At 43.6% G+C, this 16,952-nt stretch overlaps 1 protein-coding gene across 2 annotated transcripts in view; it reads left to right on the forward strand.

Moving 5' to 3' along the window:
* Positions 1-16,952, forward strand: part of LOC111970028 (SRY-box transcription factor 13) — a 70,952-nt gene that overhangs the window by 30,542 nt on the left and 23,458 nt on the right. For both annotated transcript variants that reach the window (XM_023996510.2, XM_070445618.1), the window contains exons 2-8: positions 7,243-7,464; positions 9,437-9,551; positions 11,134-11,220; positions 11,759-11,931; positions 12,458-12,526; positions 12,635-12,749; positions 15,226-15,299. In XM_023996510.2, the coding sequence (XP_023852278.2) occupies positions 7,408-7,464; positions 9,437-9,551; positions 11,134-11,220; positions 11,759-11,931; positions 12,458-12,526; positions 12,635-12,749; positions 15,226-15,299 (690 nt within the window). In that variant the 5' untranslated portion in view covers positions 7,243-7,407. The remainder of the gene's footprint in view (positions 1-7,242; positions 7,465-9,436; positions 9,552-11,133; positions 11,221-11,758; positions 11,932-12,457; positions 12,527-12,634; positions 12,750-15,225; positions 15,300-16,952) is intronic.

A 16,952-nucleotide genomic window follows, 5' to 3' on the forward strand; every position in this document is an offset into this window, starting at 1 on the left:
GATGATATTAGGGTATGTAAACATTATATTAAGTGGCATTGTTTAAAGTGGCTAGTGGTACATTTTTACATAATTTCCATCAATTCCCATTTTTAAAGTGGCTGGAGTTGAGTCAGTATGTTGGCAGCGGCCGCTAAATGTTAGTGGTGGCTGTTTAACAGTCTGATCCTTGAGATAGAAGCTGTTTTTCAGTCTCTCGGTCCCTGCTTTGATGCACCTGTACTGACCTGCCTTCTGGATGATAGCGGGTGAACAGGCAGTGGCTTGGGTGGTTGTTGTCCTTGATGATCTTTATGGCTTCCTGTGACATCGGGTGGTGTAGGTGTCCTGGAGGGCAGGTAGTTTGCCCCGGTGATGCGTTCTGCAGACCTCACTACCTCTGGAGAGCCTTACGGTTGTGGGCGGACAGTTGCCGTACCAGGCGGTGATACAGCCGACAGGATGCTCTCGATTGTGCATCTGTAGAAGTTTGTGAGTGCTTTTGGTGACAAGCCGAATTTCTTCAGCCTCCTGAGGTTGAAGAGGCGCTGCTGCGCCTTCTTCACAACGCTGTCTGTGTGGGTGGACCAATTCAGTTTGTCCGTGATGTGTCACACCGAGGAACTTAAAACTTTCCACCTTTCCACTACTGACCCGTCGATGTGATAGGGGGGTGCTCCTCTGCTGTTTCCTGAAGTCCACAATCATCTCCTTTGTTTTGTTGACGTTGAGTGTGAGGTTATTTTCCTGACACCACACTCCGAGGGCCTCACCTCCTCCCTGTAGGCCGTCTCGTCGTTGTTGGTAATCAAGCCTACCACTGTAGTGTCATCCGCAAACTTGATGATTGAGTTGGAGGCGTGCATGGCCACGCAGTCGTGGGTGAACAGGGAGTACAGGAGAGGGCTCAGAACGCACCTTGTGGGGCCCCAGTGTTGAGGATCAGCGCGGGTGGAGATGTTGTTACCTACCCTCACACCTGGGGGCGGCCCGTCAGGAAGTCCAGGACCCAGTTGCACAGGGCGGGGTCGAGACCCAGGGTCTCGAGCTTGATGACGAGTTTGGAGGGTACTATGGTGTTAAATGCTGAGCTGTAATCGATGAACAGCATTCTCACATGGGTATTCCTCTTGTCCAGATGGGTTAGGGCAGTGTGCAGTGTGGTTGCGATTGCGTCGTCTGTGGACCTATTGGGTCGGTAAGCAAATTGGAGTGGGTCTAGGGGTCCGGTAGGGTGGAGGTGATATGGTCCTTGACTAGTCTCTTCAAAGCACTTCATGATGACGGAAGTGAGTGCTACGGGGCGGTAGTCGTTTAGCTCAGTTACCTTAGCTTTCTTGGGAACAGGAACAATGGTGCCTCTTGAAGCATGTGGGAACAGCAGACTGGGATAAAGGATTGATTGAATATGTCCGTAAACACACCAGCCAGCTGGTCTGCGCATGCTCTGAGGACGCGGCTGGGAATGCCGTCTGGGCCTGCAGCCTTGCGAGGGTTAACACGTTTAAATGTTTTACTCCACTCGGCTGCAGTGAAGGAGAGCCCGCAGTTTTGGTAGGGGGCCGTGTCAGTGGCACTGTATTGTCCTCAAAGCGGGCAAAAAGTTGTTTAGCCTGTCTGGGAGCAAGACATCCTGGTCCGCGACGGGGCTGGTTTTCTTTTTGTAATCCGTGATTGACTGTAGACCCTGCACAATACCTCTTGTGTCCTGAGCTGTTGAATTGCGACTCGATTTTGTCTCTGTACTGGGACTTAGCCTGTTTGATTGCCTTGCGGAGAGAATAGCTACACTGTTTGTATTCGGTCATGCTTCCGGTCACTTGCCTGGTTAAAAGCAGTGGTTCGCGCTTTCAGTTTCACGCGAATGCTCGTCAATCCACGGTTTCTGGTTTGGAAGTTTTAATCGTTGCTGTGGGTACGACATCGTCAATGCACTTCTAATGAACTCGCTCACCGAATCAGCATATTCGTCAATATTGTTGTTGGACGCAATGCGGAACATATTCCAATCCGCGTGATCGAAGCAGTCTTGAAGCGTGGATTCAGATTGGTCGGACAGCGTTGAACAGACCTGAGCGCGGGAGCTTGTTGTTTTAGTTTCTGTTTGTAGCTGGAATCACAAAAATGGAGTCGTGGTCAGCTTTCCGAAAGGGGGGCGGGGAGGGGCCTTATATGCGTCGCGGAAATTAGTATAACAATGATCTAGGGTTTTTCAGCCCTGGTAGCACAATCGATATGCTGATAGAATTTAGGGAGTTTTGTTTTTAGATTAGCCTTGTTAAAATCCCCAGCTACGATGAATGCAGCCTCAGGGTGTGTGGTTTCCAGTTTACAAAGAGTCAGATAAAGTTCGTTCAGGGCCATCGATGTGTCTGCTTGGGGGGAATATAACGGCTGTGATTATGATCGAAGAGAATTCCCTTGGTAGATAATGCGGTCGACATTTGATTGTGAGGAGTTCTAGATCAGGTGAACAGAATGATTGAGTTCCTGTGTGTTGTTATGATGATCACACCACGTCTCGTTAATCATAAGGCATACCCCCCCGCCCTCTTCTTACCAGAAAGATGTTTGTTTCTGTCGGCGCGATGCATGAAGAAACCAGCTGGCTGCACCGACTCCGTTAGCGTCTCTTGAGTTATTATTTGCCCATCCTCTATGTTCAGGAAGTTCAGACTTTACAAAGCTCATCCCGCCCCTCATATATACACCCTATGGCTTGTAATCTGTGGGGTTGAGAACTAGAGTTCCCCGTCCAACACATTAAAAGCTCTTGTAAAGCCATTGGTGAATGTATTAGCTCGCTCTCTCTCTCTACTCACTCACTCTCTCACTCTCAGGTTTAGAGCCTTGGCTTCTGGCAGGCAGGTGGCTTTGTGTAGAGACATAATGTGAAAGGGGGAATGGGGGACCTCTAATCACTATGCACTCTGCATTTTCCCCTCTTTCCGGGTCGGTCGGCACATTCCGCTGGCATTGTTATCTGCACTGTTTCCTGCAGCCCGCGGCTTTTGTCCGTCTCTTGCCCATTGTCCCGGCTTCTTTGTTCCCTCCGTCTAACAATGGCTTTTGTCTCTCTCTCACCCACACACACACACACATACACACCACACATACATACATACACACATACATACATACATACATACATAATACATACATACATACATACATACATACATACATATACATCACGTCATTAAAACTCGTTTTTCAACCACTCCACAAATTTCTTGTTAACAAACTGTAGTTTTGGCAATTTGGTTAGGACATCTACTTTGTGCATGACACAAGTAATTTTTCCAACAATTGTTTACAGGCATATTATTTCACTTATAATTCACTGTATCACAATTCCAGTGGGTCAGAGGTTTATATACACTAAGTTGGAAAATTCCAGAAAATGATGTCATGCATTAGAAGCTTCCGGATAGGCTAATTGACATAATTTGAGTCAATTTGGAGGTGTACATGTGATGTATTTCAAGGCCTACCTTCAAACTCAGTGCCTCTTTGCTTAACATAATGGGAAAATCAAAAAAATTCTTGCCCAATTGTAGACCTCCACAAGTCTGGTTCATCCTTGGGAGCAATTTCAAACGCTTGAAGGTACCACGTTCATCTGTACAAAACAATAGTACGCAAGTATAAACACCATGGGACCACGCAGCCGTCATACCACTCAGGAATGAGATGCGTTCTGTCTCCTAAAGATGAACGTACTTGGTGCGAAAAGTTGCAAATCAATCCAGAACAACAGCAAAGGACCTTGTGAGGAAACGGGTACAAAAGTATCTATATTCACAGTAAAACGAGCTATATTGACACAATCTGAAAGCCGCTCCACAAGGAAGAAGCCACTGCTCCAAAACCGCCATAAAAAAGCAGACTACGGTTTGCAACTGCACATGGGGCAAAGATCGTACTTTTGGAGAAATGTCCTCTGGTCTGATGAAACAAAATAGAAACTGTTTGGGCATAATGACCATAGTTATTTTTGGAGGAAAAAGGGGGATGCTTGCAAGCCGAAGAACACCATCCAACCGTGAAGCACGGGGTGGCAGCATCATGTTGTGGGTGTGCTTTGCTGCAGGAGGGACTGGTGCACTTCACAAAATAGATGGCATCATTGACATGAGGCAGGAAAATGATGTGGATATATTGAAGCAACATCTTAAGACATCAGTCAGGAAGTTAAAGCTTGGTCTCAAATGGGTCAACCAATTGGACAATGACCCCAAGCATACTTCAAAAGTTTGGGCAAAATGGCTTAAGGACAACAAAGTCAAGGTATTGGAGTGGCCATCACAAAGCCCTGACCTCAATCCTATAGAACATTTGTGGGCAGAACTGAAAAAGTGTGTGTGTGCAAGGAGGCCTACAAACCTGACTCAGTTACACCAACTCTGTCAGGAGGAATGGACCAAAATTCACCCAACCTGTTGTGGAAGGCTACACAAAATGTTTGACCCAAGCTAAACAATTTAAAGGCAATGCTTCCAAATACTAATTGAGTGTATGTAAACTTCTGAACCACTGGGAATGTGATGAAAGAAATAAAAGCTGAAATAAATAATTCTCTCTGCTATTATTCTGACATTTCACATTCTTAAAATAGTAGTGTTCCTAACTGACCTAAGACAGGGAATTTTTATTCGGATTAAAGGTCAGGAATTGTGAAACTGAGTTTAAATGTGTTTGGCTAAGGTGTGTGTGAACTTCCAACTTCAACTGTATATACAGTACCAGTCAAAATTTTGGGGGTTTTGAGGGTTTTACTTTATTTTTACTATTTTCGACATTGTAGAATAATAGTGATGACATCAACAATATGAAATAACACATATGAAAGCATGTAGTAACCAAAAGAGTGTTAAACAAATCTAAATCTATTTTAGATTTTAGATTCTTCAATGTAGCCACACTTTGCCTTGATGACAGCTTAGCCAACACTTGGCATTCTCTCAACCAGCTTCATGAGGTAGTCACTTGGAATGCATTTCCATTAACAGGTGTGCCTTGTTAAAAGTTAATATGTGGAATTTCTTTCCTTCATGCGTTTGAGCCAATCAGTTGTGTTGTGACAAGGTAGGGGTGGTATACAGAAGATAGCCCTATTTGGTAAAAGACCAAGTCCATGTTAAGCAAAGAGAAGCGACAGTCCATCATTACTTTAAGACATGAAGGTCAGTCAATGAGGAAAATTTCAAGAACTTTGAACGTTTCTTCAAGCGCAGTTGCAAAAACCATCAGCGCTATGATGAAACTGGCTCTCGTGAGGACCGCCACAGGAAAGGAAGACCCAGAGTTACCTCTGCTGCAGAGGATAAGTTCATTAGAGTTACCNAGCGCTATGATGAAACTGGCTCTCGTGAGGACCGCCACAGGAAAGGAAGACCCAGAGTTACCTCTGCTGCAGAGGATAAGTTCATTAGAGTTACCAGCCTCAGAAATTGCAGTCCAGATGAATGCTCCACAGAGTTCAAGTGACAGACGCATCGCAACATCAACTGTTCAGAGGAGACTGCGTGAATCAGGCCTTCATGGCCGAATTGCTGCAAAGACACCACTACACCAATAATAAAAAGAGACTTGCTTGGACCAAGAAACACGAGCAATGGACATTAGACCAGTGGAAATCTGTCCTTTGGTCTGGTGAGTCCATATTTGAGATTTCTGGATCCAACTGCTGTGTCTTTGTGAGTCTTTGTGTCTTTGTGAATATGTGGTTCCCATCATGAAGCATGGAGGAGCAGGTGTGATGGTGTGGGGGTGCGTTGCTGGTGACATTGTCTGATTTATTTAGAATTCAAGGCACACTTAACCAGCATGGCTACCACAGCATTCTGCAGCAATACGCCATCCAATCTGGTTTGCACTTAGTCCCACTATCATTTGTTTTTCAACAGGACAATGACCCAAAACACACCTCCAGGCTGTGTAAGGGCTATTTGACCAAGAAGAAGAGTGATGGAGCGCTGCATCAGATGACCTGGCCTCCGTAATCACCTGAACTCAACACAATTGAGATGGTTTGGGATGAGTTGGACCGCAGAGTGAAGGAAAATCAGCCAACAAGTGCTCAGCATATGTGGGAACTCCTTCAAGACTGTTGGAAAAGCATTCATCATGAAGCTGGTTGAGAGAATGCCAAGTGTGTGCAAAGCTGTCATCAAGGCAAAGGGTGGCTACTTTCAAGAATCTCAAATATTAAATATATTTTGATTTGTTTTATACTTTTTTTGGTTACTACTTTCTTTATTCATGTGTTTGAGCCAATCAGTGGTGTTGTGACAAGGTTGGGTTGGTATACAGAAGATGGCGCTATTTGGTAAAATACCAGGTCCATGTTATGGCAAGAACAGCTTAAATAAGCAAAGAGAGAATGCCAAGACTGCAAAGCTGTCATCAAGGCAAATTGTGGCTACATTGAAGAATCTAAAATATATTTGGATTTATTTAACACTTTTTTTGGTTACTACATGATTCCATATGTGTTATTTTATAGTTTTGATTTATTCACTATTATTATACAATTTAGAAAATAGTAAAAATAAAGAAAAACCCTTGAATGACATTTTTGACTGGTACTGTATATATGTGCACTTTTCGCCCTGTGTGTTCTGTTTGTTTTGTTCTCCTGTCTGGCGTGTTTTTCTCTCCTCCTGCAGCGGAGGAGGGGAAAAAACACAAGTCGGAGAGTTTTAGAGTTCATTAAGGTTCAACCTCTCTCTCTCTCTAGCTGCTCTCTCAATCTGACTACATTCATCTCTCTCTTTAATGTGTGTGTGTGTGTGTGTGTGTGTGTGTGTGTGTGTGTGTGTGTGTTGTTGTGTGGTGTGTTGTGTGTGTGTGTGTTGTGTGTTGTGTGGTGTTGTGTGGTGTGTGTGTGTGTGGTGTTGTGTGTGTGTGTGGTGTGTGTGTGGTGTGTGTGAGTCTTTTACCTTGTCATGATTACTTTCCTGAACATACAATGTCTCCAGACTAGAAGCTAGGATTTCAAGCTAAAGGTACAGTTGTGTTTGTTCACAGTATGTCCTCTGTTCCTTATGCAAAGCAGTGGCCATATACACACCCACACCTAAGTTCACAGACCCAGAGATAGTCCAACTGGAAAGGCTTATGGTCTCATTACAGCTATTGCAGACAGATAAAGGTGATCACGCTCTGTGTGTGTGGTCAGCTCAGATGTGCAGTAAAGTTAATGCAGTAATGGACTATCTATTCACCTGTACTATTATTCACTCTTTTCCCTTTTTCCAGAATGGTTGAGCCCAGTCCCCCAGCGTTGCATCTCTCCATGCCAAGGTGATGTCAGCATGGTGGGCATTGGTGGTGAAGCAGGAGGAGGAGTCTGGAGGAGAAGGGGGAGGAGCCAAGGCTTGAGCCGACACTCTCTCCTGCTGTGATTGGTCAGGACATCAGCCAATGGCAAGACCGGAGAGTCTTAGACAGCTGAACTCTCCCTCTTCCCGCTCACCCTCAGTAGAGAGCGAAACTCTCCATTTCTATATACTTTTACATCTATTATTTTGTTTATTAGGTGTGCTGATCACTGTTAGTCCCATCTATACAGTTGTGGCAAAAGTTTGCGAATGACAAAATATTTAATTTCACAAAGTCGCTGCTCTTTGGTATGATGTGCATTTGCTATACTCCGAATGTTTATGAATGAGTGATCAGATTAATTGCAATTAATTGCAAGGCCTCTTTGCCAATGCAGAAGAACTGAGATCCCCAAGCTTTCACTGCATTTCGCTCTGCCAAAAAGGACAGCTGCATGATGTCAGTGATTCTCATTGTTACACAGGTGTGGAGTGTTGACGAGGACAAGGCTGGAGATCACTTGTCATATGATTGAGGTTTCGAATAATAGACTGGAAGCCTTCAAGGAGGGTGGTGCTTTGGAATCATTAGCTTCTTCTCTGTCCAACTCGGTTACCTGCAGAGGAAACACGTGCCGTCATCGATTGCTTTGCACAAAAAGGGCTTCACGGAAGGATATGCTGCAGTAAGATTGCACTAAATCACCATTTATTCGGATCATCAAGAACTTCAAGGAGAGCGTTAATTGTGTGAAGGAAGGTTCAGGGTGTCCCAAGAAGTCACAGTGCAGACCGTCTCCTAAAGTTGATTCAGCTGCGGGATTGGGGCACCACCAGTACAGAGCTTGCTCAAGAATGGCAGCAGGCAGGTGTGAGTGCATCTGCACGCACAGTGAGGCGAAGACTTTTGGAGCATGGCCTGGTGTCAAGAAGGGCAGCAAAGAAGCCACTTCTCTCCAGGAAAAACATCAGGGACAGACTGATATTCTGCAAAAGGTACAGGGTTTGGACTGCTGAGGACTGGGGTAAAGTCATTTTCTCTGATGAATCCCCTTTCCGATTTGTTTGGGGCATCCGGAAAAAAGCTTATCCGGAGAAGACAAGGTGAGCGCTACCATCAGTCCTGTGTCATGCCAACAGTAAAGCATCCTGAGACCATTCATGTGTGGGGTTGCTTCTCAGCCAAGGAAGTGAGACACTCGAAATTTTGCCTAAGAACACAGCCATGAATAAAGAATGGTACCAACACATCCTCCGAGAGCAACTTCTCCCAACCATCCAGGAACAGTTTGGTGACGAACAATGCCTTTTACAGCATGATGGAGCACCTTGCCATATGGCAAAAGTGATAACTAAGTGGCTTGGTGAACAAAGCATTGATATTTTGGGTCCATGGCCAGGAAACTCCCCAGACCTTAATCCCATTGAGAACTTCTGGTCAATCCTCAAGAGGCGAGTGGACAAACAAAAACCCACAAATTCTGACAAATGCCAAGCATTGATTATGCAAGAATGGGCTGCTATCAGTCAGGATGTGGCCCAGAAGTTAATTGACAACATGCCGGGGCGGATTGCAGATGTCTTGAAAAAGAAGGGTCAACACTGCAAATATTGACTCTTTGCATCAACTTCATGTAATTGTCAATAAAAGCCTTTGACACTTATGAAATGCTTGTAATTATACTTTAGTAATATCTGACAAAAATATCTAAAGACACTGAAGCAGCAAACTTTGGAAATGAATATTTGTGTCATTCTCAACTTTTGGCCACGACTGTAGACACTTACACAGATCTGGTTGTAGTATGCTTATCAAAGGCTGGCTTGCTACAGTTTGTTAGCTTTCTAAACGCACAGACAGACAGTAGGATTGTCAAGCGTCTGCCGGATGAGAGTACTTAGCACCTCTGAACAGATTGCCTGCCGTAATTTGCAAAACAAGTGCAAACCAGTTCTGCATGTAGAAATGGGCAAAAATGATGTCCGTCAGTCGCTCACCGGCGGGTGGTCTCTATAACACACTGCTCCAACAGCAAGTGAACAAATGGCGATCGAACGGCCCCCTTCTGTACAGACTGACAATTGTTCTGGTAAGTTTTCTCCTTAACCCTGTTTTTCCCCGTCCTTGGTAGGAGGTCTCTCTGGGTAAGGAACAGCTTCTCAGACAGAGTCCTGTGGGGATGAAGGGGGGCAACAGGGGGTCCGACCACCGACCAGAGGGACACAAGCACCACACTGTCAGCGAAGGTATGGTACACCTCGTCTGCTCCCCAGTGTAATATGTTTCTGATCATTACATTGCTCTTTGGAGATCTCTCCTGAACATTGATAGAGGTAAATGTGAAGGATTTTCAGTGGATCACATTAAGACTGAGGAGGCTAGATGAGTTTACCTTAGCTCTCAGTATGCTCAAGTTTGTGCTCCTATTCATTGGCTACAGGATTACATTGAATTTCAAATATCTGTTTTTCTTATTTGAGAGGGAGTTATTTGAGAGGGAGTTCTAGGGAGTTTTTCCTAGCCACCGTGCTTCTACACCTGCATTGCTTGCTGTTTGGGGTTTTAGGCTGGGTTTCTGTACAGCACTTTAATACATCAGCTGATGTAAGAAGGGCTATATAAATACATTTGATTTGATTTACACAATGTACTTTCCTATTGAAATCCTTACAAAGTAGCAGACCTTGAGATCTGTTTTGAAATATTGATTCAAACGCATGTGTTCACTCACTCACTCACTCACTCACTCACTCACTCACTCACTCACTCACTCACTCACTCACTCACTCACTCACTCACTCAACATGCACGCACCCCAGACACATGCACACACACCATTTAACTCTGTCTCTTCATACAATATGGTGGCTGAATAACAACATCAACAAATCAAATCAAATGTATTTATATAGCCCTTCTTACATCAGCTGATATCTGAAAGTGCTGTACAGAAACCCAGCCTAAAACCCCAAACAGCAAGCAATGCAGGTGTAGAAGCACGGTGGCTAGGAAAAACTCCCTAGAAAGGCCGAAACCTAGAGAGGAACCAGGCTATGAGGGGTGGCCAGTCCTCTTCTGGCTGTGCCGGGTGGAGATTATAACAGATATCAGGCCAAGATGTTCAAATGTTCATAAATGACCAGCATGGTCAAATAATAATATCACAGTAGTTTGTCCAGGGTGCAGCAAGTCAGCACCTCAGGAGTAAATGTCAGTTGGCTTTTCAATAGCCGATCATTAAGAGTATCTCTACCGCTCCTGCTGTCTCTAGAGAGTTGAAAACAGCAGGTCTGGGACAGGTAGCACGTCCGTGAACAGGTCAGGGTTCATAGCCACAGGCAGACAGTTGAAACTGGAGCAGCAGCGACGGCCAGGTGGACTGGGACAGCAAGGAGTCATCATGCCAGGTAGTCCTGAGGCATGGTCCTAGGGCTCAGGTCCTCCGAGAGAGAGAAAGAGAGAATTAGAGAGCATACTTAAATTCACAAGGACACTGGATAAAGACAGGAGAAGTACTCCAGATATAAAAACTGACCCTAGCCCCCCGACACATAAACTACTGCAGCATAAATACTGGAGGCTGAGACAGGAGGGGTCAGGAGACACTGTGGCCCCATCCGATGATACCCCCAGACAGGGCCAAACAGGCAGGATATAAACCCACCCACTTTGCCAAAGCACAGCCCCCACACCACTAGAGGGATATCTTCAACCACCAACTTACCATCCTGAGACAAGGCCGAGTATAGCTCACAAAGATCTCCGCCACGGCACAACCCAAGGTTACAAAAAGTAAAAACTCATCCATGTCCTGTGTCCTGTTGGCAGTCATGCCCACCATAGAGAAGCTGCTGAGTGTCGACTGGAGGGAGAAACTTCTGGACAAAAGCTTCCTGGGAGGCAATCACTTGAAAGGTGAGCTCTCACCCCTTTACCCCTAAGCCCTGACCCCTCATCTTTACCTCTCATCCTTTTACCCCTGACCCCTTTACTGCTAATCCCTGATCCCTCATCTATACTGCTCACCACTGACTGGCCCATCAGTGCTCTGTCTTACCTGTCTCTCTCCATCTGTCTGTCAGTCTCTGCCTGTCTGTCTCTATATCGAATGGTCTCTATGTATAATCCTGTTTGTACTCATCTCTCTCTCTCTCTCTAACCACAGTTTTCATGCGTGTAAACTCATGCCATATAAAAAAAATCACGACAAGTGTGATGGAACCAGAAAGTGGCAGTACAATTTTATAAATGTGGACAGACAATTTGTTCGTTATGTTGTGTGGTCCTTCCAATTCGATTTGGAAAAGCATGGGCAGTTTAGGCTACAGGATGGTGATGAGCTTGATGCTCCTTTCCAATAAAATCTAGGGTCTTAATTTGTATGCTAGTGACATGATCAGTGCTTAGCTGCCAATTAACAAATAAAAATGATCTTGCGCTCTTGCTCTTTCAGGCACTCCAGAGTCTCTGGCAGAGAAGGAGCTGCAGTTGTTGTTGATGATCAACCAGCTGAGTGGTCTGAGGGAGCAGCTGCTGGGAGCCCACTCTGAGCAGAGGAACATGGCCGCCTTGCTGTTGGAGAAACAACAGCAGCAGATGGAGCTGGCCAGACAGCAGCAGGAACAGGTGATCCTGACCTCTGACCCCTAATACGCACACTTTTTTATTTTTTTATTAACCTTTATTTAACTAGGCAAGTCAGTTAAGAAGAATTCTTATTTACAATGATGCCTACCCCGGCCAAACCCTGACGATGCTGGACCAATTGTGCGCAGCCCTATGGGACTCCCAGTCACGGCCGGATGTGATACAGCCTGGATTCAAACCAGGGACTATAAGGATGCCTCTTGCACTGAGATGCAGTGCATTAGACCGCTATGCCACTTGGGAGGCCACTGACCCCTAACCTGGGTTTACCTCGTCTTACCTGAGTGTACCTGGGCTAGACTATATGTTTTTAATGGGCATGTTCCTCCACCCAGGCGTTGCTGATTCATGCCATATCTTAAAATGCCTGGATAGGTATTTTGTAACTAATCATATGTTATAGTAATCTGTCAGTCGATGACAGTCTGACGTGGCACCCAACTATTGGTTAAAGCATGCAACATCTGAGCAGAGGAAGAGAACGACTGTGTGTGGTTTATTTCAGATCGCCAAACAGCAGCAGCAGCTGATCCAGCAGCAGCACAAAATCAACCTGCTTCAGCAGCAGATCCAGGTGAGTCCTTTATAAATTACATGCTATTTTTATAATATCATTTTGAAGTAACTTTGGGGTAACTCTGGGTGTGACTGACCTTGTGCCCTCTGTCTGACCTGGTCATAGCAGGTGAACATGCCCTACGTGATGATCCCAGCCTTCCACCCCAACAACCAGCAACTACCTGTCACCTCCGACACACAGATGACCATGCCTCTGCAGCCAATCCCCTGCAAGCCAGGTGAGTCACACCCCGCCCCCAACCTCTCTTAGTAAATCCCCTGACAGCTAAGTGAGTCACATCTCGCCCCAAACCTCATTTAGACAATCCCCTATAAACCAGGGGGGGGTCTAATCCGGCCCGTGGGTGGTTTAAGTAAAACAATTATATATATATATATATATATATATATATATATATATATTGCCTTCAGAAAGTATTCCCACCCCTTGACTTTTTCTACATTTTGTTGTGTTATAGCCTAAATTTAAAATTGATTAAATTGAGATTTGTTGTCACTGGTCTACCCCATAATGTCAAAGTGGAATTTTGTTTTTCAAATTTCTTATTAAAAAAAAATGACATGAAAAGCTGAAATGTCTTGAGTCAATAAGTATTGAACCCCTTTGTTGTGGCAGGCCTAAATAAGTTCATGAGTAAAAATGTGCTTAACAAGTCACATAAGTTACATGGACTCACTCTGTGTGCAATAATAGTGTTTAACATGATTTTTGAACAACTACCTCATCTCTGTACCCCACACATACAATTATCTGTAACGTCCCTCAGTCGAGCAGTGCATTTCAAACACAGATTCAACCACAAAGACCAGGGAGGTTTTCCAATGCCTCATAAAAACAAGAAGCAGACCATTGAATATTCCTTTGAGCATGGTGAAGTTATTAATTACACTTTAGATGTAATTAGTTAATGGAAGTGATTGGAGAAAACTGAGGATGGATCAACAACATTGTAGTTACTCCACAATACTAACCTAATTGACAGAGTGCAAAAAAGATAGCCTGTACATAAAAAATGATTCCTGTTTGCAACAAGGCACTAAGGTTATACTGAAGGAAAAAAAACATGACTGAGTACCACTCTTCATATTTTCAAGCACGGTGGTGTCTGCATCATGTTATGGATATGCTTGTCATCAGCAAGGACTGGAGAGTTTTTCAGGATAAAAATAAACAAAATCGAGCTAAGCACAGGCAAAGTCCTAATGGAAAACTTGGTCCAGTCTGCTTTCCAACAGACACTGGGAGACAAATTCACCTGTCAGCAGGATAATAACCTAAAACACAGATCTACATTAGAGTTGATTGGCAAGACAACATTGAATATTCCTAAATGGCCTAGTTACAGTTTTGACTTAAATCTGGTTGGAAAATCTTTTGCAAGACTTAAATGTCTGTTTAGCAATGATCAACAACCAACTTAACAGAGCTTTAAGAATAAAAAAATAAAAAAGTTATATATTTTTTATTTTACCTTTATTTAACTAGGCAAGTCAGTTAAAAACAAATTCTTATTTACAATGATGGCCTACCCCGGCCAAACCCTCCCCTAACCCGGACGACGCTGGGCCAATTGTGCACCACCCTATGGGACTCCCGGTCACGGCCGGTTGTGATACAGCCCGGGATCCAACCAGGGTGTGTAGTGATGCCTCTAGCACTGAGATGCAGTGCCTTAGACCGCTGTGCCACACAGGAGCCTCCTTATATTAAATATTGCACAACCCACAAAGACTCAAAGCTGTAAACGTTGCCGAAGGTGTTTTTAAAATGTAATTACTCTGGGGTGAATACTTATCAAATGAAGATATTAGTTTTAGGTTAGATATAATTTTTTAAATAATTATTCTTCCACTTTGACATTAGAGTATTTTGTGTAGATTGTTGACAAAAAAATGACAATTCAATCAATTTTAATACCACTTTGTAACATAACAAAATGTGTAAGGCACTGTATATATATGTCTTTATTTACTTTTTGGGAGGGGACTAACTCAATGTGCTTTAAAATGTCTAAAACCAATTTGAAACTGTGTAGAAATGACAATGGACCTTCTTTCATACAGTTTCTTGACTGTAAAGCTAGGGAGCATCAGAAATGAATATCTTTTCAGTGTGGTCCTCCGGACCTCGTTGAAGACCGAATGCAGTCCCCCGGGCAAAATGAGTTTGACACCTTGGGCTAGACTGAAGCAGATAGAATTCCACAGACCATGTCCCCAATGCAATGCTTTCCAAAAAGGAGGGTTGGTTGGGGCCCATTGGTGGGATGTGACATGGCTTAGATTACTCAGTGGTTCATCATAAACACTCAATCCTCTCATACACTATGAAATCAAATAAGTAACGAGATGACATCAAGTGATCGCTGTGGACTTTTAATGTATTGTAAATGTCAATCGGAACCCCCCCCCCCTTCAAAAAATCATTGTCAATTTGGCTCCTCTGTTTTGTTTGTCTTGTTGCTATGTACTGTGTAAATTGATTGAGCAACGAACAGACGTCCATTTCATATGGTATTGTGGTCAGTAACCTTCTCAGTCAAACCCCCTTTTCCCTGTTCTTGCCCTTCAATGTGTTGTGCAGTCAGATGGTAGTACAGATAATGTTTTCTAAATGTTGTTGGGATGTTATTGATTTTGTTCCCTTCTGATAGTGATTGTGAAGCTTTCATCTCCCCCTGTTTTATTTAACAGTGGACTATCCCATGCATCTACTGCAGAACCTTCACTCCGCCCCTATGAAAAGGCCCAGTGGTACCTTCCGACAGGTAGTGATTTTCATCCATATTATACTGGACATATACCTATACTATAGTATACCCTTATTATACTATATTACATACTGGTCCTTTGTAACTCAGTTGATAGAGCATGGCGCTTGTAACGCCAGAGTAGTGTGTTCGATTCCCGGGACCACCCATACGTAAAATGAATGCACACATGACTGTAAGTCCCTTTGGATAAAAGCATCTGTTAAATATTATTATCACTATACACTATACTGTACACATTACACTACATACTATACTGTACACATTACACTACATACTATACTGTACATATTACACGACACTGTATACTATACTGTACATATCACACAACACTGTATACTAAACTGTATACTGTACACATTACACTACACTGTATACTGTACACATTACACAACACTGTATACTATACTGTACAGTGTATACTATACTGTGCATATTACACTACACTGTATACTATACTGTACACATTACACTACACTGTATACTATACTGTACACTGTATACTATACATTACACTACACGGTACACTATACTGTACACATTACACTACTGTACACATTACATTACGTTGTATACTATACTGTACACATTACACTACATTGTATAGTATACTGTACACCAGCCTTTCTTAAAGTATGGGTCTTTGTGTCGCGGACCTGTTAATGGTGGGTCGCGACGTGTCGGCGTAAATTGATAATTATTTAATTAATTACTGGAATTGATTTGGCCAAGTACACCTGCGCTCTCTGTTCAGTGTGCTCTCTGCTTAACAGCAGTCTCTGCTGAGTTTGGCAGCTTCGCGAGTGTGAGAGGGAGATGCCCGTGTGCTTCGTGGTTTACCAGATATTTTTTCTGCAGTTTTCTTGAAGATCACTCCGCGACACACACGACACAGCGCTGTCGTTCAAGCCACTGACTTGTTATTCCCACTTGCCATCACCCACCGCTGTCATGAAATGGACTCGTGCTAGCCTCAGTTCTGACTGAGCTCAATTGTCATGAAACGCATATACAGCGATGAGTTTCTCTCTCTTTCATACAAACTTATATTGTTGGCATTTTATAACAGGTGATGATACACATAAATAAGGGAGTACTACAGTAACTAACTCTCATAGTAGTAGATGTGAGTTTCTCTTTCAAACAATCCCCTGGTCTTGTACACAGCTAATAGCTAACATTCGCCAAAGAAAGCAAGCTACTGATGAAGATGAAAAATTATCAGGCCTACTGTACATCTTACTGTTGAAATTATTGTTCAAAAAAAAATAGTCTGGGTTGGAACTGTTTCTGTTAATACAATAATAATTGTTATTCTTAACTGGAATAAACTGTTTGAAGCAAGATAAGTTTTGAGGCAAACACAAACACACAGTTCTGGGTTGCTCATGTACAGCAGGAAGTGGTCTCCTGTCTGACTGAGAAAGCAGTAGATGTTCTGGTCCAGTTTGGCACCACATACCTATGTGAGTCAGGGTTCTCAACTCTGACATACTTAAAAAACAAGTACAGAAACAGTTTCAAGGCTGACCATGACCTCAGTGGAGCACTGAGCCCAGAATAGACATGCTTGTTGAAAACTTCAACCAGCCACACACCTCTCATTAGGACTGTGTGTGTGTTTTCTGGTCTACATCTGTGTGATGTTAT

The sequence above is a fragment of the Salvelinus sp. IW2-2015 genome, linkage group LG11, assembly GCF_002910315.2.
Source record: "Salvelinus sp. IW2-2015 linkage group LG11, ASM291031v2, whole genome shotgun sequence".
NCBI classification, from domain to species: domain Eukaryota; kingdom Metazoa; phylum Chordata; class Actinopteri; order Salmoniformes; family Salmonidae; genus Salvelinus; species Salvelinus sp. IW2-2015.